The sequence below is a fragment of the Echiichthys vipera genome (genome assembly GCF_963691815.1).
Source record: "Echiichthys vipera genome assembly, chromosome: 16".
Classification (NCBI taxonomy): Eukaryota; Metazoa; Chordata; class Actinopteri; order Perciformes; family Trachinidae; genus Echiichthys; species Echiichthys vipera.
Window position 1 is genome coordinate 25,943,711 of NC_139841.1, and position 12,196 is coordinate 25,955,906.

At 42.7% G+C, this 12,196-nt stretch overlaps 1 protein-coding gene across 2 annotated transcripts in view; it reads left to right on the forward strand.

The window, feature by feature from the left end:
• ap3b1a (adaptor related protein complex 3 subunit beta 1a) overlaps window positions 1–12,196 on the forward strand; it is a gene marked incomplete at its 5' end in the record, with an annotated part of 70,108 nt that overhangs the window by 12,619 nt on the left and 45,293 nt on the right. For both annotated transcript variants that reach the window (XM_083930415.1, XM_083930414.1), the window contains 4 exons: window positions 3,195–3,290; window positions 3,550–3,710; window positions 6,121–6,187; window positions 11,356–11,538. In XM_083930415.1, the coding sequence (XP_083786541.1) occupies window positions 3,195–3,290; window positions 3,550–3,710; window positions 6,121–6,187; window positions 11,356–11,538 (507 nt within the window). The remainder of the gene's footprint in view (window positions 1–3,194; window positions 3,291–3,549; window positions 3,711–6,120; window positions 6,188–11,355; window positions 11,539–12,196) is intronic.

Genomic DNA, 12,196 nt, shown 5'->3' on the forward strand with positions numbered 1-12,196 from the left:
CTGAATTAATCCACCAGAATTAACATATTACAAAAAGAGTAAAAGACCAAATTAAAATACATTAAAAAACAAAAAATGAATAAACATAAGAGTACTAGTGGAAATTTGATGCGGTCTACTCATCTACTGTTCTACGTATTCATCTGTAAATATCAGGACTAATGCAATTATCACACCCTTCATGCATCTGTAATACTGAACATAAAACAATCATACATAAGCAAACACACATAATACTGTTCCTATAGATAAAAGCAGTCATTGGCTGCCTCCTTGCTCCTCCTGTACCTAAAATCTAAAGGAAATAAGAATACAAAAGAGCCCCATTCATAACTATCACAGAGATGGAAAGATTACAATATTATACTCAAGTAAATTACTTTAAATAAATGTTGCTCAGGGAAATATAGGCAAGGCAAGGCAGCTTTATTTGTACAGCACTTTTCATACACAAGGCAGATTCAAAGTGCTTCACAGCACAACACGTCATGTATTCAAATGCATCACAGAAAGACAAAGAGAATAAAAACATAGACAATAAAAACAGTGCGGACTTTAAAAGTGCAAAGTTTAGCAGAAAGCTAAGGTGAACATAAAAGTGTTCAGTCTAGTATTAAAAGTGGTCAGAGTCTCACATCTTCAGGAAGTTTATTCCAGCCTTTTGTTGCATAATGACTGAAAGATGCATAAAAGGACTTGTTCAAAAATGTTAAAGCTAAAATAAATCACCCTGTTTACACTTTTAACACATCGTCGTTCCCACCGTTGTCCATCATGCAGCTCCAAGGTGTCCAGCCGACCACTTGTGTTTACATTTGGTTACGACTAGAAGGTCAAAGGGCCCCGAGAATATTTATGACATCAGTTTGTCGCCAGTTGAGCGCCAGATTTGTTTCGCGTGGGCTAGCTGACAAAACAAAACGTCTCAAGAACTATATGCACTTTCTCTCCAACCATTGGAGAGGATCACAATGCGTCTACACGGCCATTTACATTTGTATTTGTGATCCTAGAAGAGCTGCAGCCATTAATCGAGTAGTTGTCAACTATTTAATCAATCGGCAACTATTTTTGTATCGATTAATTGGTTTGAGTCGTTTTTTAGAAGAACAATTTTGTGATTTCAAGCTTCCAAAATGTGAATTTTTTTCAGTTTCTTTCCACCTCTATGACAGTAAAATGAATTTCTTTTGAGCTGCGGACAAAACAAGACATTTGAGGACGTCATCTTGGGCTTTTGGGAAACGCTGATTCACATTTTTCACCATCTAACATTTCATAGACCAAACAATTTATTGATTAATTGAGAAAATAATCGACTTATTAATCATCGATGAGAATAATCGTTAGTTGCAGCCCTAGATCTGATCGCTCAAGACGCGTATTACAGCCAGGTGAAAAAGGGTCAAAGAGTCCGTAGCAGTAACTCTAGTTGTGATCGTGTCGGCCCTCTCCACCTGACTGTGACAGGGCGAAATTATGATTTTTGATCTTTAATTTTGGATTCACTTATTTGTTTTTCATCAGAGAAAGCATTTTTTACAACCATCCAACGGTCAATAGCACCACAACAGGTTTTATTACTGCCAAGCATCAGCAGCATAAAGATTCTCAAAGACACTGTTGTTCTGTGTAAGTACTCCTCTAAATCACAACCCGACTCGTGCACAGACTCTTCCAGCGAATGACCGAACACTAAGCAACAACTCAAGAGGGGTTCCCATGCCCACAGCCTGTGAATATTGATTAGCAGCAGAATAATAATCAGGTAGCGTTAGGGGCAGCATGTGAGCAGGGGGCCTGGAGCCCGGCACTGTGTGCAAGGCATGCAGCCGAGGCAGCTCATGGCAGGATATGGGAGCAGGTGGGTGGATGTAATTGGCAGTAGAGAGCCCACTGTCACGTCTCCTCTCTCCCACCTCCTATACACCAGCTGCTAAGGTAGTACGAGCTCCTCTCTCTCTCTCTCGGTTTACTCGCCTACAGTATATCTCACTAAAAATGGCCTCTTCTCTTGTTCCCAACATCGTCCCTGCTCTCCTTGTCACCACGAGCTGCCATCGATCATCGCTAATTAGAAAACAGCACAAGAGCATGCAAGATATTGACAGGGTTGCGTGATTTAATATCAGTGCGCTTTATTTTCTTCAATCATTGCTGCACTTCATTTTAACACCACATATCATACACACAAACATACGTTTTGGCGCGGTCGGGTACGCTTTCGAGTGCGTGTTAAAGTGACGTGAAGAGAAAAGAAATGCTAAGTAAAACCTCGTTTGATGCTGAGCAAGTTGTAGAGACCTTAATCGCTCGCTTAGCGCTTCAAAATGAAATCAGCCGTGTGCTCTGTGGTCAAAAGAACCCAGATCCTCGAGGGCAGATGGGTTGTGTCTCCTTTTTATAGTGAGTAATGCCATTAATTCCAGCAGTAATGACCAGAACGATGATGGAGAACTGTGGCGCGCTGCTGCGGGTCAATACTCGCTGCCGCAGAAAGCATGGTGCTGATTACTAATTAAACTCTCGGTGATTGTACCTGATATGTGACCTTACCCCTGACCTCAACTTTAAATCAGTGGGTAAATGAAATTATAAAATAGTTCCTGAGGTAAATCGTAATTTTTCACTTTTATTCCACCTCCATTATTTAAGAATCCACAAATCAGCTCTATGTCAGTTCGGCCCTTTTTTTCTGGCTGACGTGAATCCGCAGACGAGCAACCTTCGGCCTCCGGTTGCACTCGTCAGAAAGCAGGACAAATATTATCCCAGGCTTTCCTGCGAGGAAAAGAAGAGGCGTGGAAGAGAGAAAACACAAGACGGGGGACAAATAATTCAATGGCAGTTTCTCAAAGGGAACAAAAAAAGCTGCAACAACACTGGGGCGAGTCTGCAGCTAGTGACAGGAAAACCTTCTATACCAGCTTTTTCCCCCCACCCCTTGAAATAATAAACTCAAATATCCCGCAGACAAACAGAGCCTCATTCAAACACGTTCATTATTGTTGATTTCATTCCTTTTGTAGCCGCGGTGTTAGATGTAAAAGCATGCGGCACGTCCTCCCACGTAACCCTGCACAAGTTTAAGAACACAGCTGGTTTCCCAGATTGTTTTCCCCCCTATGTGCTGCATTTGTTTCCCCCCATAGCTGCTTCAATTTATCGCTGTCTGATTTAATTGTCCTTTGCAGCTTAAGAAGCTTGTGTATGTGTACCTGGTGAGGTATGCGGAAGAGCAGCAGGACCTGGCTTTGCTGTCCATCAGCACTTTCCAGCGGGCCCTAAAGGTAACATCTCTACTCCTCGCCTCCGTCTTTCTCTCTCCATTATTACTAACATGGTTAAAAAGCTCTCCTATCTCGCCTTTCCTGCTTTATTTCTGTGATGTTAACCATGTTCTTTTGTCATATATGATATCCGTGTCGTGGTTTGTAATCTCCTCTGGGAAAGGTGCATATAATCTCTAACCTTAATGTGCTGTAAATGTTCCAGAAACGTTTATTCATTCACTGACACAAAGGTTTCATTTCTGTGTCTCTGTGGCAGGACCCAAACCAGTTCATCCGGGCCAGCGCACTGAGGGTTTTGTCCAGTATCCGGGTCCCCATAATTGTCCCTATCATGATGCTGGCCATCAAGGAGGCCGCGGCCGACCTGTCTCCATATGTCAGGAAGACATCTGCCCACGCCATCCAGAAGCTCTACAGGTACAGTTCTGTTGGGTTCTGCAAAGAGCAGAGATGCAAGAAGCCGCAGTTATCACTGGTTCAAGCCAGTAGCTCGTGGCTGCACTCGTTAGCTCGCCCGGCTCTCCCAACCACCTCATTCCTGAGCAGTTAATACGGTAAATGTTGGGTAATGTTGATATAAAGGGTTTTGCCCTGCAGGTAGTTTCTTATCTTTTCTTATCAGCTCAGTCTTCCTGAGATCTGACGCGGATCAAAGAACGAATGAGAGCTTTAAAATAAAAAGTGCAAAGTGGTAAAACTGAACTTGACGAGATGAAAAAACACACACCCTGTGTATTTCACCCACTACTGGCCGACACTGACCCTGACACTAAGTCGTGCCCAGTTGGATGCGATGACTCTGCTGTTTTAAATGTACAACATTTCCTTTGTGGTTGTCCTCGAGTGTCCAGTGTCCTCACGACTCATATTTCGATCTAATGGTTGATATCAGTCGATAGTTTTATTTACAGAGCAGGCGTTTAACTCTCACCTCATTTACTGTATAGTTATTTATTGTTGCACCGTGTCATTTGAGTGTTTGAGTTCTGAGTGGGAAATGTACGTAGTGCCCTTACAAATTCCCACAGTGGAACAAAATAAGTAGTGACCATTGGAGGGCTTATTTTGATTAAACTACTGATTCTTTTCTCCGTTAAATGTTTCGTCAGACGACGCTGAAAGGTGCCTGCTATGATTTCCCAAAGACAATGTGTTCAGCAATGTCGTCAGAAGTCCAAAAAATCAGAATCAGAAAACCTTGAATGTCCCGCAGACGGGGAAATTCGTTTGTCACAGCAGCAACAGAATATTACAAAATAAGATAAGAAAATAGGAAAAATAAGGAATAAAGTTAAATTTAAAAAGGGAAGAAATAGAAACAACCTCAGCATATTCACTTTATTATCAGATGTGACACACACACGCAGCAAATCATCACTTTAATTAGCAGGTTGTTCAAGGTATACCATGACGTATAAAGGCAAGATAGGCAATTTCTAAATAGAGTGAACTATGTGATAGGGTGTGTAACTCGCTTCCTATTTTCTTCTTATGTGGAAAATAAAGTGACTGTACACACATCACCAGTTATTAGTTATCGACTCTAACAGGAGGTTATTTGTCCAGCGCCTGTGCACGCAGATCGGGCAAAGCAGTATCTATTTGAGATCAATGTTTAAGAATAGTTTAAAACACCCGTGATGGAGGTCCAGAGGGAGCGATGCGTTAATGTGATCGATACATTGTGATGCTGCTCGAGAGCAGTGTGAGAGATCTTCTTCTTGACTCACTTGGAAAAAGGACGAAAGTGAGATGTAAAAACGAACAGTCCTTAAACGCAGCACCTGTCAGGGATGAGGCAACATGATGATGAGTCCCAAATGTCCAAGATCTCAATTTATGGCGCCCTACAGACTAAACTACTGTCAGTTATAAAGACCGGATCACAGTGAAGTCACACAAGCGTCGACTCACTTAAAAAAATGACGAAAGTGAGATGTACAAATAAACAGTCCTTAAACGCAGCACCTGTCAGGGATGAGGCAACATGAGGAGTCCCAAATGTCCAAGATCTGAATTTATGGCGCCCTACAGACTAAACTACTGTCTGTTATAAAGACCGGATCACAGTGAGGTCATACTAGCGTCGACTCACTTGGAAAAATGACGAAAGTGAGATGTACAAATAAACAGTCGTTAAACGCAGCACCTGTCAGGGATGACGCAACATGATGATGAGTCCCAAATGTCCAAGATCTCAATTTATGGCGCCCTACAGACTAAACTACTGTCTGTTATAAAGACCGGATCACAGTGAGGTCACACCAGCATCAACTCACTTTAGGGCAGTTAATTTACATTTCAGAGGTTTGTAAAATCTGCAAACTTGTTGATTTCTATGTCACTTTCAGCCCCAACTGTACCGTTTCACTATATAACTACTAGTTTTGGGTGGTGCTATTTTTAGTCTGTGGTCCAATGGGTAAACTAGGTCTCCACCCTAAGGTGAGTGAAGGTGTCAAATGCATTTTAGATGAATGAGATGGGAGTGTATCCACTTGTTCCTCAGCACAGATAACTTTTGTATGTGCATGACGCAGAGGTTTTCTCCGTAGTAGTTGGGTGTGATTTGGTGACCAGGACCGGGCAGCCACGGTCTCCATCACACAATAAAACACACTCATCGACACACAGGCTCCTCTATATTCTGAGCGCACAGAGGGGACATAATTTAATTTGTAAGTCCATCATGTTATGTGAATAATTGTCATTCCTTAGTTGACAATTTGTCTCTCTCTCTCTCGCTCTCTCTCTCCCTCTCTCTCTCTCTCTCTCTCTCTCTCCCTCTCTCTCTCTCTCTCTCTCTCTCTCCCTCTCTCTCTCTCAGCCTGGATGCAGATCAGAAAGAGCAGCTGATCGAAGTGATCGAGAAACTACTGAAAGATAAAAGCACGGTAAGTACACGTTCATGTGCATTTTCTTCCCATGTTGGAGGAACGTCGACCACCAGAGGGCGCCCCAGTCAAGCGCTTCTCCTCTCAGCTCTTCATCCCACAGCTCATTCGGCAATGCCACGGTTTGTTAACACCCACTTAAACCCACACATCTTCAGATGCTCCTTGTTAAGTGTCCATTTGGAAGGAATTTTCGCACTGATGCTAGTGTCAGCTTAATTTTCTCAAAGGCCAACTTCTTCTCTTTTTTCCCCCCAAAATTGACCATAAATGTGTCTGAAATTCTGCGTTTAGGGCCAGACACAGACACCACGCAGGCAGCCCATTAGAAGTCAGTAGGCAGCACGTTAATTTGAGGAGGTCACAGTGAATACTAAGGGTGTTTAAATGCCAATTTCAAATATGTAGGCACTGGCTGCAGAATGCAGAGTATGTTGTGCTTGTACACGTGAGTCAGGCCCGGTTTGTTCCTAAATTACGTATTCATAGCGTACACCTATCATTATACAAACAAAACAAAGCAGCTTTGGCCAACGGGGGAGGGATGGAAAGCCCAGTACCAGATGCATACCATATTTAGCCCTGGACGCTAACGAAGACAGATGACTTCTCCCCCGTTGGAGCCCACATTGCGAGGCTGGGGGACACAGAGAGAGGGCACCATCATCGCACAGACACCAGAGCACTCTCAGTCGGTGATGAATGGCGAAAACCCCCCAAACATAGTGGATCTGTAATTACTATCAAGCGATGCATTTTAATGATGCCAGGACGATAGTGTGTAGCATTCAGAAGTCCCACAACGATGGTCAGTCTTTCAGGAGTAGTGACCCCTGATGATGTCACGAGCGTTATTCTCAGCTCGGACTGAAGCCATGTGTCAAGTTTGAAAGATGTGCAGGAATGCAATGATGCTCTTGTTTGTGTTCAGACTCCTGTACATCCCTTTTGTCAATATTTTTGCACATTCCTGCACAAAAATATATATATTATTTTCATGTTTTATTGTAAATGATCCCATCCTAGTGCTGGGCGATTGCTTAAATCTCATATCCCCATATATACGTAGTCTCATAGCTTGGTAACGATACATATCACAATAAAGCATTTTCTGGTAAGTCAATAAATAAATAAATAGTCTTTATTTTATTATTATTAAGTGTCTTGACTTTTGCAGTACTTGATATGTGATAAAACACCAAGGCTAATTCTTTGTTTGTGACAGTTTAAGGTTGTAACTGCGTCCCAACTGATATTTAACAGATTTTTAAGACTGTTAACGATTCTGTTGTTCATATTTTGTATTTTATATTTTATCTTATTTTTAGTACTTCTGATCGCTCTGTACCGCTGCTACGATGACCTCATTTCCCCTCAGGGATACATAAAGTTATCTATCCATCTAGACAGGGAAAGTTCTCGATATTGTCGTCGATACAGAGAATTTTTGAGCTGGAATGAAAAAAGACCTTTCCCCTGTGGATTGTGCACCGATATGATTATACTAAATGCACACAAAAGGCTTCTTTCATAAACAAATAACTCCATTAAATAATACATTTACCACTATTATATATTATAGTATATGCAACCTATCACACTGTCTTATTATTATTATTAATGACCTGAGAAAGTAAAATATAAATAACAATAAAACAAATATCAATTGCTTAACACTTAGATAAAAGAAATAGCTTTATGACACCGTTTCTGCAGTATACGGTTATCGAATCGCCGTATATTGGAAATTATACGCCAATACCGTCATAATATAATACTAATGACCTTTATTTTATCGAGCACCTTTCATACAAAATGCAGCTCAAAGTGCATTAAACATGAAACGTGTAAATGAATAGGTGGCACACAAGGACAACAGTGTTTATAGCATTGAAAAATGAAATAATAAATAAAATAAGAATAATCGATATGTCTGCGATAGACCAATACAGGCTGATACTATGGGCTCACTGTTATGTCGGTGTGGCTCTGGTTGTTCCACAGTGTTAGTGAACCGAATGTTAATCAGTGCATTTAACTGAAAACAAGTGAATTCATTAAGTAGCTGCTCTTTAACTGATGTCGTTGTGCTGCCTGTGGAAGAGGGAAACGTTTGGTCATCGCTCCAGCCTGTGTCATCGTCCAGGCCCGACATCGTCCTCTGCCTGTTCGGTTAAGCGGCTGTGACACGCGGGAGTCTGTCTCATAGGCTGGACGCTCTAAAGAGAAGATGGGAAGGCCCGATGACAGAGACAACATAGGAGTTTGTGCAGCTGTTTTACCGTGATGGATCTATTATCCAGCCATTACAAGATAAATGATCGATCCCTCCCGCCGCCACACACACACACACACACACACACACCTCCCTCTCCCCCTGCACCTTCTGCAAAATTGAAATGAGAACAGGAAGGAGGGGCGCGGTGGCAGGAGGGGTACTATGATCAGGGGCTAGGTGAGGTGCCCATTAATTTAAGAGGGGAAAAATACGAAGGGAGGAGGATAAGAGCAGGAGAGGAGCGAGCGACGGGGAGGATAGGCCGACCCCACGCCGGGCCATCAATCAAAAAGGCGCACGTTGTCTCTGGCGTGATGACCCAGCACTCTCTGCCTCTCTGGCACCCTAATTAGAATTCATAGCGAAATAGATGCAAGGAAACGGTTTGGGCCCTTCATAATTTTATAGGAAATTTATTGTTATTAGAAGAACCATTTGCTTAGTGTGATTTTTCCATTACCGGCTTGTCACGCAGGGTAGATAATGTGGTCGGGGAGGGGGAGGGGGTGTATGAACTCCATAGATTGGGGTGTCAGTTTTGTTGATGGTGCATGTAGTTTACCTTGGAGCCGTGTCTAATGGGGGAAGTTGGTAGAGAATGCACAAAGCCTCGCGGCAGGATCAACATGCTCCGAAACAGACGCCGCTGCTTGTAATAGCCTCAGAGACAGGAGAGGCCTTGGGAGAACGCCAGGGGAATAACAATACTATAATGTGATATATATATATACTGTATATATTCTAATTTACTGCTTTGAGTAGGTTTATCTACAGTAGAATATGGTGGCGGAGATAAATAACTGAAAAAAACAGCTGTTAACATGTTATTTTTAACATATGTATGTACATGCCATGATTCTGTTACACTGTACATCAGCTACTGTGAAGAGTTTTCATGGGAACTACTTTGTATGAGAGTTAACTTTGATTATGAGAATGAAATGATATTTATCTCCTTTGTTTTGGAAACATCAGACACGGCTGTAGCACAAAGTTTCGCATGATATCTTACGAATAGGAGAACAGAAATGGACCGTGACGTGGCGATGGACGGGAAGTGGACAGCAACAGTTGCTTTTGGGGTCGGTCAGGACATTGATAGGACTTGGATAGGGTTAGAAAAGAGGTTGTACTATCCGTCTTGCTTTTAATACTTTGAATTAACACAAAATAAATATGTGGAAAACAAACAAATTACGGCGCAGTACTTGGACGAGAACAGCCAGCTCCAGTTAGCTTCGTTGCACCTTGTCAAGGCGTGGACAAATTACATCTTTATCATTCTTGTTGGTAGATGGAGATTTATGACGTCATAAATTCCCACCAAAGCCCCGCCCACCTTCAGATTCAATACCTGAAAACACCTGTGCGGGTGTTCAGAGTCTTTAAAACCGGGGTAAATACAACCAAAACCTCCTACGTTGGTACATTAGGTACCAATCGACCTTTTCCACATCATTTTGTCGTTGCAGGACGAAGTGAACTTTTGTTCAAAGGTTTAGTTCTTTCTCTGAGCGCTGTAAATGGGTAGGACATGATATTGCATGCATATTCAGGGGCGGCTGTGGCTTGGTGACAGAGTGGGTCGTCCTCTGTTCGAGAGATTGTTGGTTCGATCCCCATCTCCCCCCGGTCCACATGTCGAAGTGTCCTTGGGCAAGACACTGAACCCCGAATTGCTCCCCGTGCTGCGCATGGGTGTGTAAATGTGGTGTGAATGGTCAGATTAGATGGTCTGTAGATGTCCACTGCCATCAGTGTGAATGTCTGTGTGAATGGGTGAATGTGACAAACACTGTGAAGCGCCTTGAGTAGTCAGATGACTAGAAAGGCGCTGTATAAGTACAAGTCCATTTACCATTTTCATGCAAGACTGATGATAGTAATCTTGCTTCATCGTGTGATTACCCTTGTTGGATCTACCTGTGAGTTACTTTGCTCGAACGTAAGACTTTCTGAATCTATGAATTCTGAATCTGTGAATGTCAGAGAAGCTAATCATCCCTCATGTCCAAGGTCCAGCACACGCACGCACGCACGCACGCACGCACGCACACACACACACACACACACACACACACACACACACACACACACGCACACGCACACACTTAAGCAAACAAATCAATGCAGTCTTATGACAATGCTGATGGGTAATGCACTGGGTTCCCACAGGGGCCACCAGGGGCCAGAAGGCTTTAATTGGGAAGCCCATATTCTGCTCCCTTTTCTCTTCTTCTTCTTCTTCTTTTTCTTCACCCTCGACAAGCCCATGATAATGCTGTTTGCATGTTAATACGCCGCCATGTCACTCACTCAGCCTCACAGTCAGTCAACAAGCCAGCAGGCTGTAAGGTAGCAGGGGTGGGGGTGTGGGCGTGCAGCACCCAAATGGGTTAAAACCGTTGATTATTGACTCTCTGAGCTGCTTCCTCCTTTGTCCATCAATTAAACATAAAATGAGTTTCCCACCTGAGGAAAAAAATATATAATTTACAGGAGAAATAAACACTCTGATGGATTTCTTTCACAGTGTTGTGTAAAATAAGTGAGCTAAAACTTTAAGCGCAAACCTTTTCCTTCTAATTACAACAACTAACTACTTAGAGGCTGAACTGTGCTTTTTAATCAAAGTGGTAAATTGGCTTCCTGGTTTCTTTTAAGTGCATTAATAGTGCTTTTTCTGGACCAGGGTCATATCTGTTAACCGGCCTTTAATGTCTCTAGAGTGTTTATGTTACGCCTTTTTTAAGAGATGAGGTATTTGTGCAATTTGTCTTAACCAAGAACGCTACATATCCTTTCAACTTCCACTTAACTCAAACGTAAACTCCAGAGAGAAATACAGAAATAACGTTTCCTCTCTGTTCTTCTTTATTCTCTTCTGCAGCTGGTGGCCGGCAGTGTTGTGATGGCTTTTGAGGAGGTGTGTCCGGACCGTATCGACCTGATCCACAAGAACTACAGGAAGCTTTGTAACCTGCTGGTGGATGTGGAGGAGTGGGGCCAGGTGGTCATCATCTCCATGCTGACGCGCTACGCCAGGACCCAGTTCACCAGTCCCTGGAAAGAGGTGAGGCATTCAGACTTGAAACCACAGTCCTCCCATTCGAGGCGAAAAGTGCTACAGATTTGTCGCTTATCCCTCCGAAAGATGGTCTGAGACTTGACTGATGATTTCAAATTTATTGTAAATTCAGAAGATGAACGTAAAAGCGGTGTACAAAGACAAAAGAAAACAAAGTATGTTAGCTATCTTCCATTAGAGCATTGTCATAGCCTTCACGAGGCGACTGTGGCTGTGGGTCGTCCTCAATACGAGAGATTGGAGGATCGATCCCCAGCTCCTCTGGTCCACATGTCGAAGTGTCCTTGGGCAAGACACTGAACCCCGAATTGCTCCCCGTGCTGTGCATGGGTGTGTAAATGTGGTGTGAATGGTTACATTAGATGGTCTGTAGATGTCCACTGCCATCAGTGTGAATGTCTGTGTGAACGGGTGAATGTGACAAACACTGTGAAAGCGCCTTGAGTAGTCAGACGACTAGAAAGGCGCTTTATAAGTACAAGTCCATTTACCATTTACTATTCACAGTACACACATCAAGCTTACACTGATTTACTTAAACAAATCATTATCAAGTTATTACAGATCAAAATTAATTCAGGAGATGACTCACATCTTAACATTACTGATTTACGACTTACGCTAGACTCTCTCCCTCTTCAGA